General features: G+C 51.0%; 1 protein-coding gene across 35 annotated transcripts in view; it reads left to right on the plus strand.

The window, feature by feature from the left end:
* The window catches only part of WASF2 (WASP family member 2), a 101,834-nt gene that overhangs the window by 84,766 nt on the left and 5,002 nt on the right, over window positions 1-12,066 (plus strand). For 31 of the 35 annotated variants that reach the window (XM_077966716.1, XM_077966721.1, XM_077966696.1 and 28 more), the window contains 2 exons: window positions 2,453-2,967; window positions 4,262-8,356. In XM_077966716.1, coding sequence (XP_077822842.1) covers window positions 2,453-2,967; window positions 4,262-4,419 — 673 coding nt within the window. In that variant the 3' untranslated portion in view covers window positions 4,420-8,356. Of the gene's footprint in view, window positions 1-2,452; window positions 3,218-4,261; window positions 8,357-12,066 lie in introns of those variants that run through there. The other 4 variants (XM_077966760.1, XR_013405201.1, XM_077966773.1 and 1 more) reach the window with 4 other exon arrangements.

Consider the following 12,066-nt stretch of genomic DNA (forward strand, 5'->3'; position numbering starts at 1 on the left):
ACTAAAAACCAAAAAAATTAGCCAGGCTTGGTGGCACACGCCTGTGGCCCCATCTACTCAGGAGACTGAGGTAGGAGGATCGCTTGAGCCTGGGAGGTTAAGGCTGCAGTGAGCCATGATCATGCCACTGCACTCCAGCCTGAGTGACAGAGCAAGACCAAAAAAAAAAAAAAGAGTTAAAACCCTAGGTCAGGATCACTAAAATAACTTCAAACAAGACTGTCTAGATCATAGAAATAATTAACACTCTATATATATGTTGCTTCATTCCCATTGGAGTCCTCTTTTGAGATAGGTACTGTTATTCTCATGTTATAATGAGTAAACTGAGGCACAGGGGGAGTCAATGAAATGACCCAAAGGTCACAGCCAGTAAGGGCAGAGCCATGATTGGTCAGTTGGACTCCAGAACCTATATTCTTAACTACTCCTGTTTAGCCTAGACCCAAACAAATAGAAGTTACCACCTTCTTTCTTGTTTTTTCCTTAACTTTATTCATTTATTTATTTATTTATTTATTTATTTTATTTTTTTGAGACGGAGTCTTGCTCTGTCGCCCAGGCTGGAGTGCAGTGACCAGATCTCAGCTCACTGCAAGCTCCGCCTCCCGGGTTTACGCCATTCTCCTGCCTCAGCCTCCCGAGTAGCTGGGACTACAAACGCCCACCACCTTGTCAGGCTAGTTTTTTTTTTTTTTTTTGTATTTTTTTAGTAGAGACAGGGTTTCACTGGGTTAGCCAGGATGGTCTCGATCTCCTGACCTCGTGATCCGCCCGTCTCGGCCTCCCTATTTATTTATTTGAGACAGAGTCTCTGTCACCCAGGCTAGAGTACAGTGGCGTGATCTTGGCTCACTGTAAGCTGCGCCTCCCGAATTCATGCCATTCTCCTGCCTCAGCCTCGCGAGTAGCTGAGACTACAGGCGCCCGCCACCACGCCCAGCTAATTGTTTGTATTTTTAGTAGAGATGGGGTTTCACTGTGTTAGCCAGGATGGTCTCGATTTCCTGACCTCATGATCTGCCCGTCTCGGCCTCCCAGAGGACTGGGATTACAGGCATGAGCCACTCTGCCGCACAGGCCTTTTCCTTAACTTTAACTCATCATGAAATGAAGTGGTACAATCCGCTCTTCAGGAAATAGTTAGCAGATACCTTGCCCAGTTGTCTAGGAACCTAGCATAGAGTCACTTCCTCTCTTAGTGCTGGTTAGTTTCACTGCTATGTTGAATCTCCAGAAACAATGAAACAAAGGGAAAAGGGGGATGAAACTCCAAATTCGTCCATTTTTATATTTGTCAGTGTCCCTGGCAGAGGTGTACAATGGAAGTGTTAGGCAGTAATGACTGAAAAGAGATCTGAGAATTGTTCAGATTGCACTGTTTTCTCCGTTACTTTTGTCCCTTCTAATGCCTGATAAATGAGAGCTTTGAAAGATGCACTTTTCTCCTTGGATACTGCTTAATTAGAGATTGAATATGTTGAGGACCCCTCAGATGGAGACCTAAAGCAGTGCTGCCCTCCTCCTCTCCCCTCGTTCTTCTTGGCCCTAGAAACCATTAATCCCAAATCTCCTGCTTCCCAAATCACTTCCTGCTGGTGGCCCTGTCAGATGCAGCTAAGACTGGAAGGTCTGTGGAAAATTCCAAAATGGCTGCTTTTCTAAGGCGTAGCTGTTAGTGCAGGGCAGATACAAAGGTGGAAAAAGAAAACCTTCTGCTTCACACATGGCCTGAGACCTTGCAGCTGCAGCCAAGCAAATCTGATCCCAGGAGAGGTGTAGCCGTAATCCTCTTTCAGGCCTGGGTCAAGAGTCTGGTGGCACATTCATTTCCCATCTCTGCGGATTCTCAGATTGAGATTCATTCTCTCTCAAGATTTTCCCACATGAGCACTGAAGATGCATTCACCTAAATCTATATCCCACTCAGGTGTGGTCAGCCTGGCTTGGGTTTCCTGCCCTTTCCAATGCTGGTGAATGTTAATAGCCTGAGAAACAGAGCCTAGTGTGTGGGTGGTGTTTGAATTTTTATTCCAGTTCTTTCTTGCATGCACCCTTAACCTGGCTCCAGGATTAAATTAGCAACTGCCATGGACCATCCTTCTTAGAGAAAGGGAGGGAGGGTGCCTTCCCCTTAGAGCTGGAAAGGCAGAGGGGTCTGAGAGATGTCTCAGCTAGCCCTTACCTGATAGAGGAATCTCAAGTCCACTTCTTTCAGGTAGTTTTACTCAATCTGGCTATCCTCCTCTACTGGTGGGAAGCTCATTACCTTACAAGGCTGCTTATTTCATTATTTGTCTGTTCTGACCATCTGTAGGTTTTTCTTTCTGTTTAAGCCAAAGTGAAATGGTATAGTCAACCAAGATAAACCTCGGCTTATAGACAAGGCTAACTGTAGGTAGGTGTTTGCATTCTAAGGGTGATGGTGAGTGTTTTTTCTTTGGCCTTTTAGTTACCCAGTGGACAACCAAAGAGGATCTGGTTTGGCTGGACCCAAAAGATCCAGTGTGGTCAGCCCAAGCCATCCACCACCAGCTCCTCCTCTAGGCTCTCCAGCAGGTCCTAAACCTGGGTTTGCTCCACCACCTGCCCCTCCGCCACCTCCGCCTCCAATGATAGGCATCCCATCTCCACCACCACCTGTAGGATTTGGGTCTCCAGGGACGCCTCCACCACCCTCACCCCCATCTTTCCCACCTCACCCTGATTTTGCTGCCCCTCCACCTCCTCCTCCACCACCGGCAACTGACTACCCAACTCTGCCACCACCTCCCTTGTCTCAGCCAACAGGAGGAGCACCTCCTCCTCCCCCTCCTCCTCCTCCTCCGGGGCCCCCTCCTCCCCCTTTCACTGGTGCAGATGGCCAGCCTGCTGTACCACCACCGCTTTCTGATACCACCAAGCCCAAGTCCTCCTTGCCTGCTGTGAGTGATGCCCGTAGCGACCTGCTTTCAGCCATCCGTCAAGGTAAATTTCAGTGGTGGGTTTGGGACTGTGGAGCCTTGTCTTTCTGAAGCTGGGATGATTGATTGGGGGGTGGGTGAAGGGGTCCCTTTGCCCTTCCCAGGAAACAGCTTTCATTGGGTGGGGAGAGATTGGGACATTAGGTCTGGGAGCAGCCTGAGAAAAGGCTTCACCCTGAAAATATGGAGATTTAGATTTCTTTCCACCTTGGTTTAAAAGTAAAGGATTCTTTTCTTTTTTTTTTTTTTTTTTTGTTTGAGATGGAGTCTCACTCGGAGTGCAGTCAGTGGTGCGATCTTGGCGCACTGCAGGCTCCGCCTCCCAGGTTCACGCCATTCTCCTGCCTCAGCCTCCAAGTAGCTGGGACTACAGGCGCCCGCCACCACGCCCGGCTAATTTTTTGTATTTTTAGTAGAGACGGGGTTTCACCGCGTTAGCCAGGATGGTCTTGATCTCCTGACTTCATGATCCGCCTGCCTCGGCCTCCCAAAGTGCTGGGATTACAGGCGTGAGCCACCGCGCCCGGCAGTAAAGGATTCTTAAGCTGGGATCTTTGAAGTCCTTGGAAATGTATGCTTATGCGTGTTTGCATGCATTTTTTTTCTTGGGAAAGGATCCCCATTTTTCATCAGTTTCTCTGAAGGGTTTTGTGCCTTCGAAAAAAACAAGAATCACTGTCCTAGTGGGCCTTTGTTCAACTGGACTCAGCAACCCCCAGCCTTCTTCACTGCTCTGCCTTTTGTGTCTTCCTTCCTTGCCCCCTGCCCTCTTTCTCACCCCTTTTTTCTCCCATTTTCTTTTATCTCCTCTTTTCTCCTCTTCCCTCCCCTCCCCTCCCGCTTCATCATTTCACCCTCCTGGAACATTTGAGCATTTGTTCTATCAAGGGGCCAGGTGTGGTCCCAAGGGGTTATCGTGGTTTGTTCTGTTTGTGATCCTCAAAAAACTTCTAGTCTAGAGAAGACAGTCTATGGCAGCTGAGCCCCATTATAATTGATGGAATTGGGCAGGCTGAGGATCTGCTGGATGGAATGTGGTGCCTGCTCCCCACTTCAAAGCCTCATGAGAAGTCCTTACCAGCCTGAAAGTGTGTAAACCAGAAAGGACAGCAGGCTGCCTTTCAGACACACCTCACCAGTTTCATACACTCATCTTCTGCTTTTCCATAACAACCTTCTTTTTCTCTGTCCTTTGCAATACCCCTTACCCACTGGTGGCCACTCCCCCTTACCCAGTTCCAGATGGATTCCAAGGCTGAGGACACGCCTTCCTCACCCCTCTGTCTCTTTGCCACCAGGTTTTCAGCTGCGCAGGGTTGAGGAGCAGCGGGAACAAGAGAAGCGGGATGTCGTGGGCAATGACGTGGCCACCATCTTGTCTCGTCGCATTGCTGTTGAGTACAGTGACTCAGAAGATGATTCCTCTGAATTTGATGAGGACGACTGGTCGGATTAACGCTTTCTGCCTGCTGTCCACCTTCTTTTTCTTTCCTTCCTACCTGCCTTCTTTGATGCCAACCCCAACAGATCCGTAGGGGAGAAAGGGGAGGAAAAAAGTAATTTTAAGGGGCCAAAGCTTTCCCTGAAGCAACCAAAGATATATCCAAGTGCTTCCTCCAAATCAACATGTATTTCCTCTCCCCATTGTCAGGCCCTTTGGGGCTCCTGAAGTTCAGTAGCTGGGATGTTCCCTCTTTCCTTCAAGTGCCTGTTGCATATTGAAGGGAAGGAGAAATCCCAAAGCAGATTCCTTTGATCAGGTTTCCGTTGGAGATGGGGCCTTCCCTTAGGAGCCATATTCAACTACAGTCTTCTAAAACCTGTGCCCTCAGCCACTTCAAATAATGCCAGCCACTCTCTGGTTCTAAAGCAGGGGGAGTGGCCTGAATGGACACAGCTGGCCCCTTTTCTGTGCCCTGAAAGGGCAGAGCAGGCCGAAGGCTCCAACGGCCAGACTGCCTCACCCTTTGTCCTAATCAGCAGGGTGGGCCTGCCTTGTGCTAAACGATCTCTTATGCCTGGGATGCCCTTTATTCCAGAAGGCATCAAGCCTCTAAAGAATGTCTCACCTCCTCTGCCCAAAAATGATGCCTTTCTGTAGGCTGGAGTTGTTGCCTCCCTCCCAGGATCCCTTTGGTGAGTATGGTGTTCAGGATGCACCACCACCACCTCTAGATGCCTTCAGGCAACACAGCCCAGTTTTAACCTCTAGTCCATGACCAAACTGTCCCTGACACATGAGAACAGGGGCCTCTTCTGGCTGTCAGGAGCAAAGCCTGAAGACTTGGAGCTGCAGGACTGGAAGAACAGCGGAGCCCCATGGGTCCCACCCTTTAAGGGTGCTGAGGCCTAGAGATGGGAAGTGACTTGCTCAAGGTCACACAATTGGATAGTGACATAGCTAGAGCCCAGAGTTCCTGATTCCAAGTCACCTGTGCTTTCTGGGACCAAAGAATGGGCACCTACTGGAGTCTGGGCAGAGCTTTCTCGGCTGTATTGCTACTCCAGACCTCACCATAGGTTGGGGTCCCAGTAGGAGGGCTCAGGGTCTGTGCCAGCCCTGTCAGTGCTGCTCAAACCTTCATAACCTCTCTTGTCATTCTTTGTTGCCCCTTTTCTGTCACCAACCAACCACATAGCCTTGGGACCAGCCCTTTTGGGGGACCAGAAGTAGTGAGAGAAGGAGGGGGATAGGCAGCTGTGACAGGTGCTGTTTTCAATTCCTCTGCAACTCCTCCCCCTTTTATTTCCCCAATTTAAACAAAGATTCTGCCAACTGTGGAAACTTCAGTTCCTCAGGCTGCCAGCCGTGCCGATACCTGCCTTGGGGGGCCTGGCAGCCGTGAAGTAGGCTGAAAGGCAGAGGGGCTCCAGGTCCTGTTTCCAGCTCCCCTCACTGCACATGGTGAAGCTCCCTCCCTGCCTCCCTCCCTGCCTCCCTCCCTGCTTTTCCCAGAGCTAATACACAGGTGCTATTATTCAGAAAAAAACTGGTCAGCTCTAGCCAACAGTGAGGCTTCTTCTCTTCTGCCCTAACTATTGTGTAGCCTCATATGCTGAAATCGGCTTCTGCTGGCTTCTCCGGCTTTCAGAGCCCTGAAACAAAGAGAAACAGGATCTGTCCCTACCCAGCACAGCAAATAGTCGTAGTAATTGCCAAAGCCCTCCTAAAGCCCTCTGGCTTGAGGGGAGAGTGTAGTCATGGGTTCTGCTTCTGTGCCCTTGCTGGCCGCTTCCCCTCTGCTTTCTTTCCTGGAGCTCAGGGTGTGGGGACTGAGCCTGTAGGGGCCAGGATGCACTCCTGCCGTGGCCACTCCCAAGTGTGCCCTCTTCCCTCTCTCCAGATCAGGTGTCTCTGGCACAGGACTTGGCACCAAGCTCCATGCTGAGACACCAGGCTCTGTGGACCCCCACCTTGTTTCCCAGCCTGCACCTTAGAAGCCGAAGGCGCTTTCATCAGAACCCTAAAATGGCCGTTGAAGGCGTCTGGGCCACAGCCCAGCAGTAGCTAGAGAGGCAGGCAGAGGGCAGTGGTTCTCCCAAATAGGAGACCTGGGGCCTGGCCAGGCCAGGGTTTGGACCTAATGGCTTTGACTGAATTACCCCCATCCTCCTCCTTTCCGGAAAAGGGAGAGCTAGAGCCACTCACTGTCATTCTGCTCTGACCTTGAAGGGGGCGGTGTTGGCCTGCCTTCTGGAATGGACTGAGTCCATCATGGAAAGGACTGGGGGCAGGAGGAGGTGGGGAGGGGCACTGCCTGCGGAAGGTAGGATTAGATCATTAGCTCAGTGACCTCCTAGGGTTTCGATGTGCTGTGTTCTCATCCTACAGCTGGTTTGGTAATGATCTGCAAGTCCCGGAGAGCAACAGCACAGCTCTGCCTGACGCTCTCATTAAAATCTATGCAGCCAAGCTCGGCACTTTGTAGCAGCCGGCATTGCGAAGCCTCCTCAACTCGGGGGGCCGGGGACCCAGTGAGCTGAGAGGCCCTCTGGGCTCCACTTATGCATATGCACCAAAAAAAAAAAAAAAAAATGGCTTCTTTAGACCCAGAGCCCTTTAAGATGATAAAGGACCCAATGCAGGTAATCCTGTTTTTGGACTCACGTAACACAGAATGCAAAGTTTAGTGATTATTTAATCTGGGCCTAAGCTAGTGAGAGTATGGAACAATGGACCATAAGGACTCCTAAGCGCTGAAGCCAAGGAGTTTCCTCCCTTCCTGGTTCACCCCGCCCAGGGGACCTGCCCCCATTCCTGTGGCCCTGGGGCCCAGCTTCCAATAGTGTCAGAAGCGACTTGTGGCTTTGCCTTGGTTGTGAGATGGGTACATTCCAAAGGAGCAGCTCGGGGGAGGAGGCGGGCTCAGCCAGCCCTTGGAGGCTCAGAGCAGCTGGCCCAGGCTCCAGCTCGCCTCTAGTGGAAGCTCGAGCGCCCTCAGAAACGACCCTGGCCGATGTCACTGCATAGCCGAGGCGGTGTTGTCAGGGCTAATGTGAAATCTCTTCCCGTGGCGCCGATCCTCCGACTCTGCAGCGCCAACTTGGACAGATTGAGGTCTCTGTGGTTTTGGTGACCCTGCTTAAGCATTCCCACCGTGTCCCAGCTCTGCTCTAGGACTACCTCCCACTGTGGCCCCTCACCTGACCTCAGGGCATGGGGAGGGAGGGAGCCAGTGCTCCAAGGCCAGGGGGCTTTGCTCATGAGAGATGTCAGGCTTCCTGGAGGCATCAGGCTTTGAGCCCTGCTGGGGTCCAGCTGACCTGGGACCAGGTGTCGCACAGAGATGTGCCTCATTGTGTGCCTCCTGCCGTGTTCACTTTAACTGTGCCTCAGTGTGGGTTAGGGAACAATTGTGTTATTGTATTAAGTTTATTCAGTTAATTCACTTGAGGAACTAACCAAGTTTTACTTTCTGTCTAGAATGATGTACATGTAGTAGAGTAAGCCATAATGCTCCCGAAGTGCCTTGTTTTCTCTGATACAAACATATTTATAAGGACGTATTCCAGTGGGTTCTTGGGTGTGTTTGCCACATCAAGATTTTAGGGAATGCGTGTATGTGTAGTAGGGACGCTGTTTGAAAACAGGCCCTCTTCCCTTGAGGATGGGAAAGGAGTTCTTCAGTTGGAGATCTGGGCAGTGGGTTAAGCCAGACCCCTAAAGTGACCCTTTCCTATTCTGCCCTGTTCTTCTCAGACCGTCAGAAAGACATCCAATTTTTTTAAAGCCCTGTAGCTCCAAGCCTGGTCTTACTTGCTTCCCTGCCAGGCTCATCGTGTGTATACCACCTTTGCGCCCCATTGACCTGAAGGTTCCATGTAACTGGATACACATGAATACTTAAATGCCAACATTTTAAATAATTTGATAAAGTCTTTGTAGCCACTCAGCCACCTCTGGTGTTTGTGGTATTGTTTTAATGGGACAAGAGATTAGAAGGAAGTGATACTAATAGTCACAGGTGGTGGCCAGAGCTCAGGAGGGGGCTCCAGTGTGGGTGGGCCTGAAGGGCAGGAGGCTTTGGGTGCAGAAAGTGCACCATGTGCAGAAGGCTGGAAACCATTTCAATTTAGGAGGAGACCCAGGTTGGAGGGCCTGCAGGCCCAGATACCCAGTCCCCTTCTCACCATGAGAAAGGGGGTGTGCTGGGGCCGCAGGAGACAATCTGCTGGCAACTGTTTGCATCAAGCAGGAGAGGAATACAGGCTGAATGCTGATGCTGCGCCCAACATCTGGCCGGCATCTTGTCTGCCTTTCAGACCCAAGCAACTTACCTTAAATAGAACGATTTACAATGGAATCCGATAAAAGGTTTAGGCTGCTGCATGCCCCTTCTGCCTGAGGAAGGCGAGGGGGCTGGGTTTGTATTCTGACCCAAAAAATGACCTACCCAGGAAGCAACGGTTGTTCCAAGCACAGCTGCTGCGGGTAACTGTCCCTGGGGGTAATTTATGAGCAGACACCCAGTTCCGGACCCAGCAGACACAGTGTAGTGGCCCCCGGGAGAGGGGCGGGAGCAGAGTTGGTGACTCTGCGGGTCACGCCTGCTGTTCGGAGAGTCACCCACTGGCGTCCCAGGAGAGGGGGCAGAAGTTTTGAATTGTCAGCAACTGCTGCGCCAGCCGCTCTGAGCTCATCGCTGGAGGTGGTGGTGCAGAGAAGGGGGCCGCGGAGCCAGTTCGCCCCTGCAAAGCCCCTTCCCTCCACCCGTCTGCTCAGGCCTGTGTTTAGTCAGCACTTGGCTTCCCAAGGCCGGTGACTGACAGGCAGCCAGACGCCCGCCCTGGCAGAAGACAAAATGGTGGTTCGGGAGCCGCCCTTGCTAGGGAATTGGAGGGAAGGAATGTGGCTCTGGGAAGAAAGAGGCCTGAGCTTGAATTCTGGCCCTGCCACTCGGGAGCTGTGACCCTGTGCAAGTCTCTTCACCTCCTTGGGCTGATCCTAAGAAGAATAAGCATTTATTGAGCGCCCACTACCTGCCAAAGACGGCATATCTTTTATTTCATTCTTAAGAGGCAAGGGTCCCCCATTTTACACAGGAGAGAAACAGGTTCACAGTTGCCTGAGATCACAGCTGGCCAGGAACAGAACGTGGTTCAAACACAGGCCCCTCTCTAGCCAGAGCCCAATGCTGTGTTTACCATGCAACTGAAACAGCTTAAGAGTCTCCATCCAAAATCATTGAGGGCTTTAACGTCGTAGGGAGCCTGTTAAAGGTTTCCATTCTTACCTGCCCCACTCCCTGGTGCCCACTTTTATAAGGGCAGTAAATGGTGATGGTCATTTTTGCTCTTGCTTTGAAATACAGTGAGCTTGGCTGAGGGCCTGCCTATCCCAGACTGTTAGAGCAGAAGTGTCTGCACCCTTGGCTGCCTAAGAACAAAGTGGATTCCCTGGGTATGGGCTGGGGCTTCATAGAGCCACACGAGTGGGCACACATGAGGACCAGTGTACATATTGTGCGCAGATCCCTGTCATTTACACAAGGACACAAACCAGCACATGATTACAGGAACCCATAATCGCAGGCAGCCCTCACACATTGCTCAGGAGCTGTCCTCCCTACTTGCTGCCTCCACCAGTTCCTCACTGCCCCCTCCTGGCTGCCCAGTGGCCAGGGCAACCTGGCACTGTTTCCTGGAAGTTCTGCTCTGGGCTAGTTAACTAGTTCCCTCCTAGGTCATGGGGCTGGGAGCAGTTTCAGGTGCTCCCCCTGAACTGCTCCTCAGCCCCAGGAGGTGTGGGTGGTTAGAGGGTGCCTTTGAAGCTTAAGGACAAAAAGCCTTTTGTGGACCAGGCACAGTGGCCTACACCTGTAATCCTAGCACTTTGGGAGGCCAAGGCGGGCAGATCACTTGAAGTCAGGAGTTCAAGACTATCCTGGCCAACATGGTGAAACTCCATCACTACTGAAAATACAAAAACGAGCCAGATGTGGTTGCGTGCACCTGTAGTCTCAGCTACTCGGGAGGCCGGGGTACAATAATCGCTTGAACCCAGGAGGCACAGGCTGCAGTGAGCTGAGATTGTGCCACTACGCTCCAGCCTAGGCAACAGAGTGAGACTTCATCTCAAAAAAATAAGTTAAATAAATAAAAGCCTTTCACATCCAAAGGAATCTTTTATGGGAGAATTGCCAGTCCCTTGATGACAAGGAGAGCAGTTAATACTTGGGGGCAAGGGGTCCTGCCTAGATGCCTTCCCTGCCTTTACCGAAGAAGCTGTCCATGCATGTCCACAGTATGCACACACGAGCTCACACTGCACACATCGTTAAAAAGGAGCAGACTTCCTGGCTGAGAAGTCAAAGGTCAGATCTAGCTCCCACCTTGGGCCTCAGCTTCCTCACCTATTCAACAAAGAGTTGACTGTGATGATGTATGCAGCCCCTCCACTCTGGCTTTGCACCATCTTGGGAACTGATGCCACTCCCAGAGTATGAGTCTTGGAAATATTACAAATACAACGCCTTTTGTTTCTATTGTATAGATGAGGAAACAAGGTACAGAGAGCCACAGCAACTTGCCTGAAGTCACACAGCAAGCTAGCAGCAGACATTTGAAATAGAAACCTTCCTTTTTCCAATGCCCTAGACTGCCTAGGAGAGCAGTAACACCTTGTGGGCTTGAGCCACAGCCAAGGAGACTGAAACTGCAAGGGAAGCCAGAAGTTCTGGCCTTTTGTCTTGGAACCATGACAGGGTCCCTGTGGCTGCCTGAAGGCTTAGGGGGAACCCAGAGGAGGTCCCAGGCTTAGGTATTTAGCATGGAGGCTGGGAAGAGACAGGTTGGAACTTGAGTAGGTTCCATCACTCCCTCTCCCCAGTAGTAGACTGAGCAAACCTCAAGCTTTTATGTAAAGCCAGAGGCTAGCTAAAGAGCGTTCTTCCTAGCATGTGGCCACTTGGTAGCTTGTTCATCAGGGTATATACACACATGTGAGCTGTGTGCATGGATGTATGTGCATGCATATCTGGACTCCACATGTATATATCACAATGTGGATAGTAGTTGGATGTTGGTGCATGCCTGCAAGTACACTTAGGACCTTCATGGGCATGTGTATGTTTGTGAGCCCATATACATGCAACTGCATGTGTGTTTGGATGTAAATATATAAATGATGTCTGCATATCTGGCAGGTGACTATGAACATGTAAAATTTTGCTTGCATGCATACTTGGTACATTTTTGAGTGTACTTGGGTATGTGCAGATGTTCACCTGTTAGTGTGCCAAGCGGGGTGGAATATGTCTGCACACATGGCTGGTGAGTGTGTGTAAATGTGCATGCAGGGCTGGCTTCAGGTGACTATGTAGATAATGAATCATAGGAGTACCCTCCCAAGAGAATAGGAAGCCACTGTTCTGCCCAGCCCTGGAATAGGGGGTGCACTGCCTGGCTCCACCCAGGCACTGCGCTTGCAGTGCCCCCACCCTCATCCTCTATATGCACAGTATTCCCTAGACCAATCCTGCTTGGCCAATTTGCAGCCTCTTGCTCCCAGCTCCTGAGAAGGCCTGCAGCAAAGTCAAGGGGCTGGTGGCCAATTAGCGAGGGGGTTAATCAGGATCGGGGGCTCCCCAGGGGGCGGGAAGCT

Source organism: Macaca mulatta, chromosome 1, assembly GCF_049350105.2.
Source record: "Macaca mulatta isolate MMU2019108-1 chromosome 1, T2T-MMU8v2.0, whole genome shotgun sequence".
Taxonomy (NCBI): domain Eukaryota; kingdom Metazoa; phylum Chordata; class Mammalia; order Primates; family Cercopithecidae; genus Macaca; species Macaca mulatta.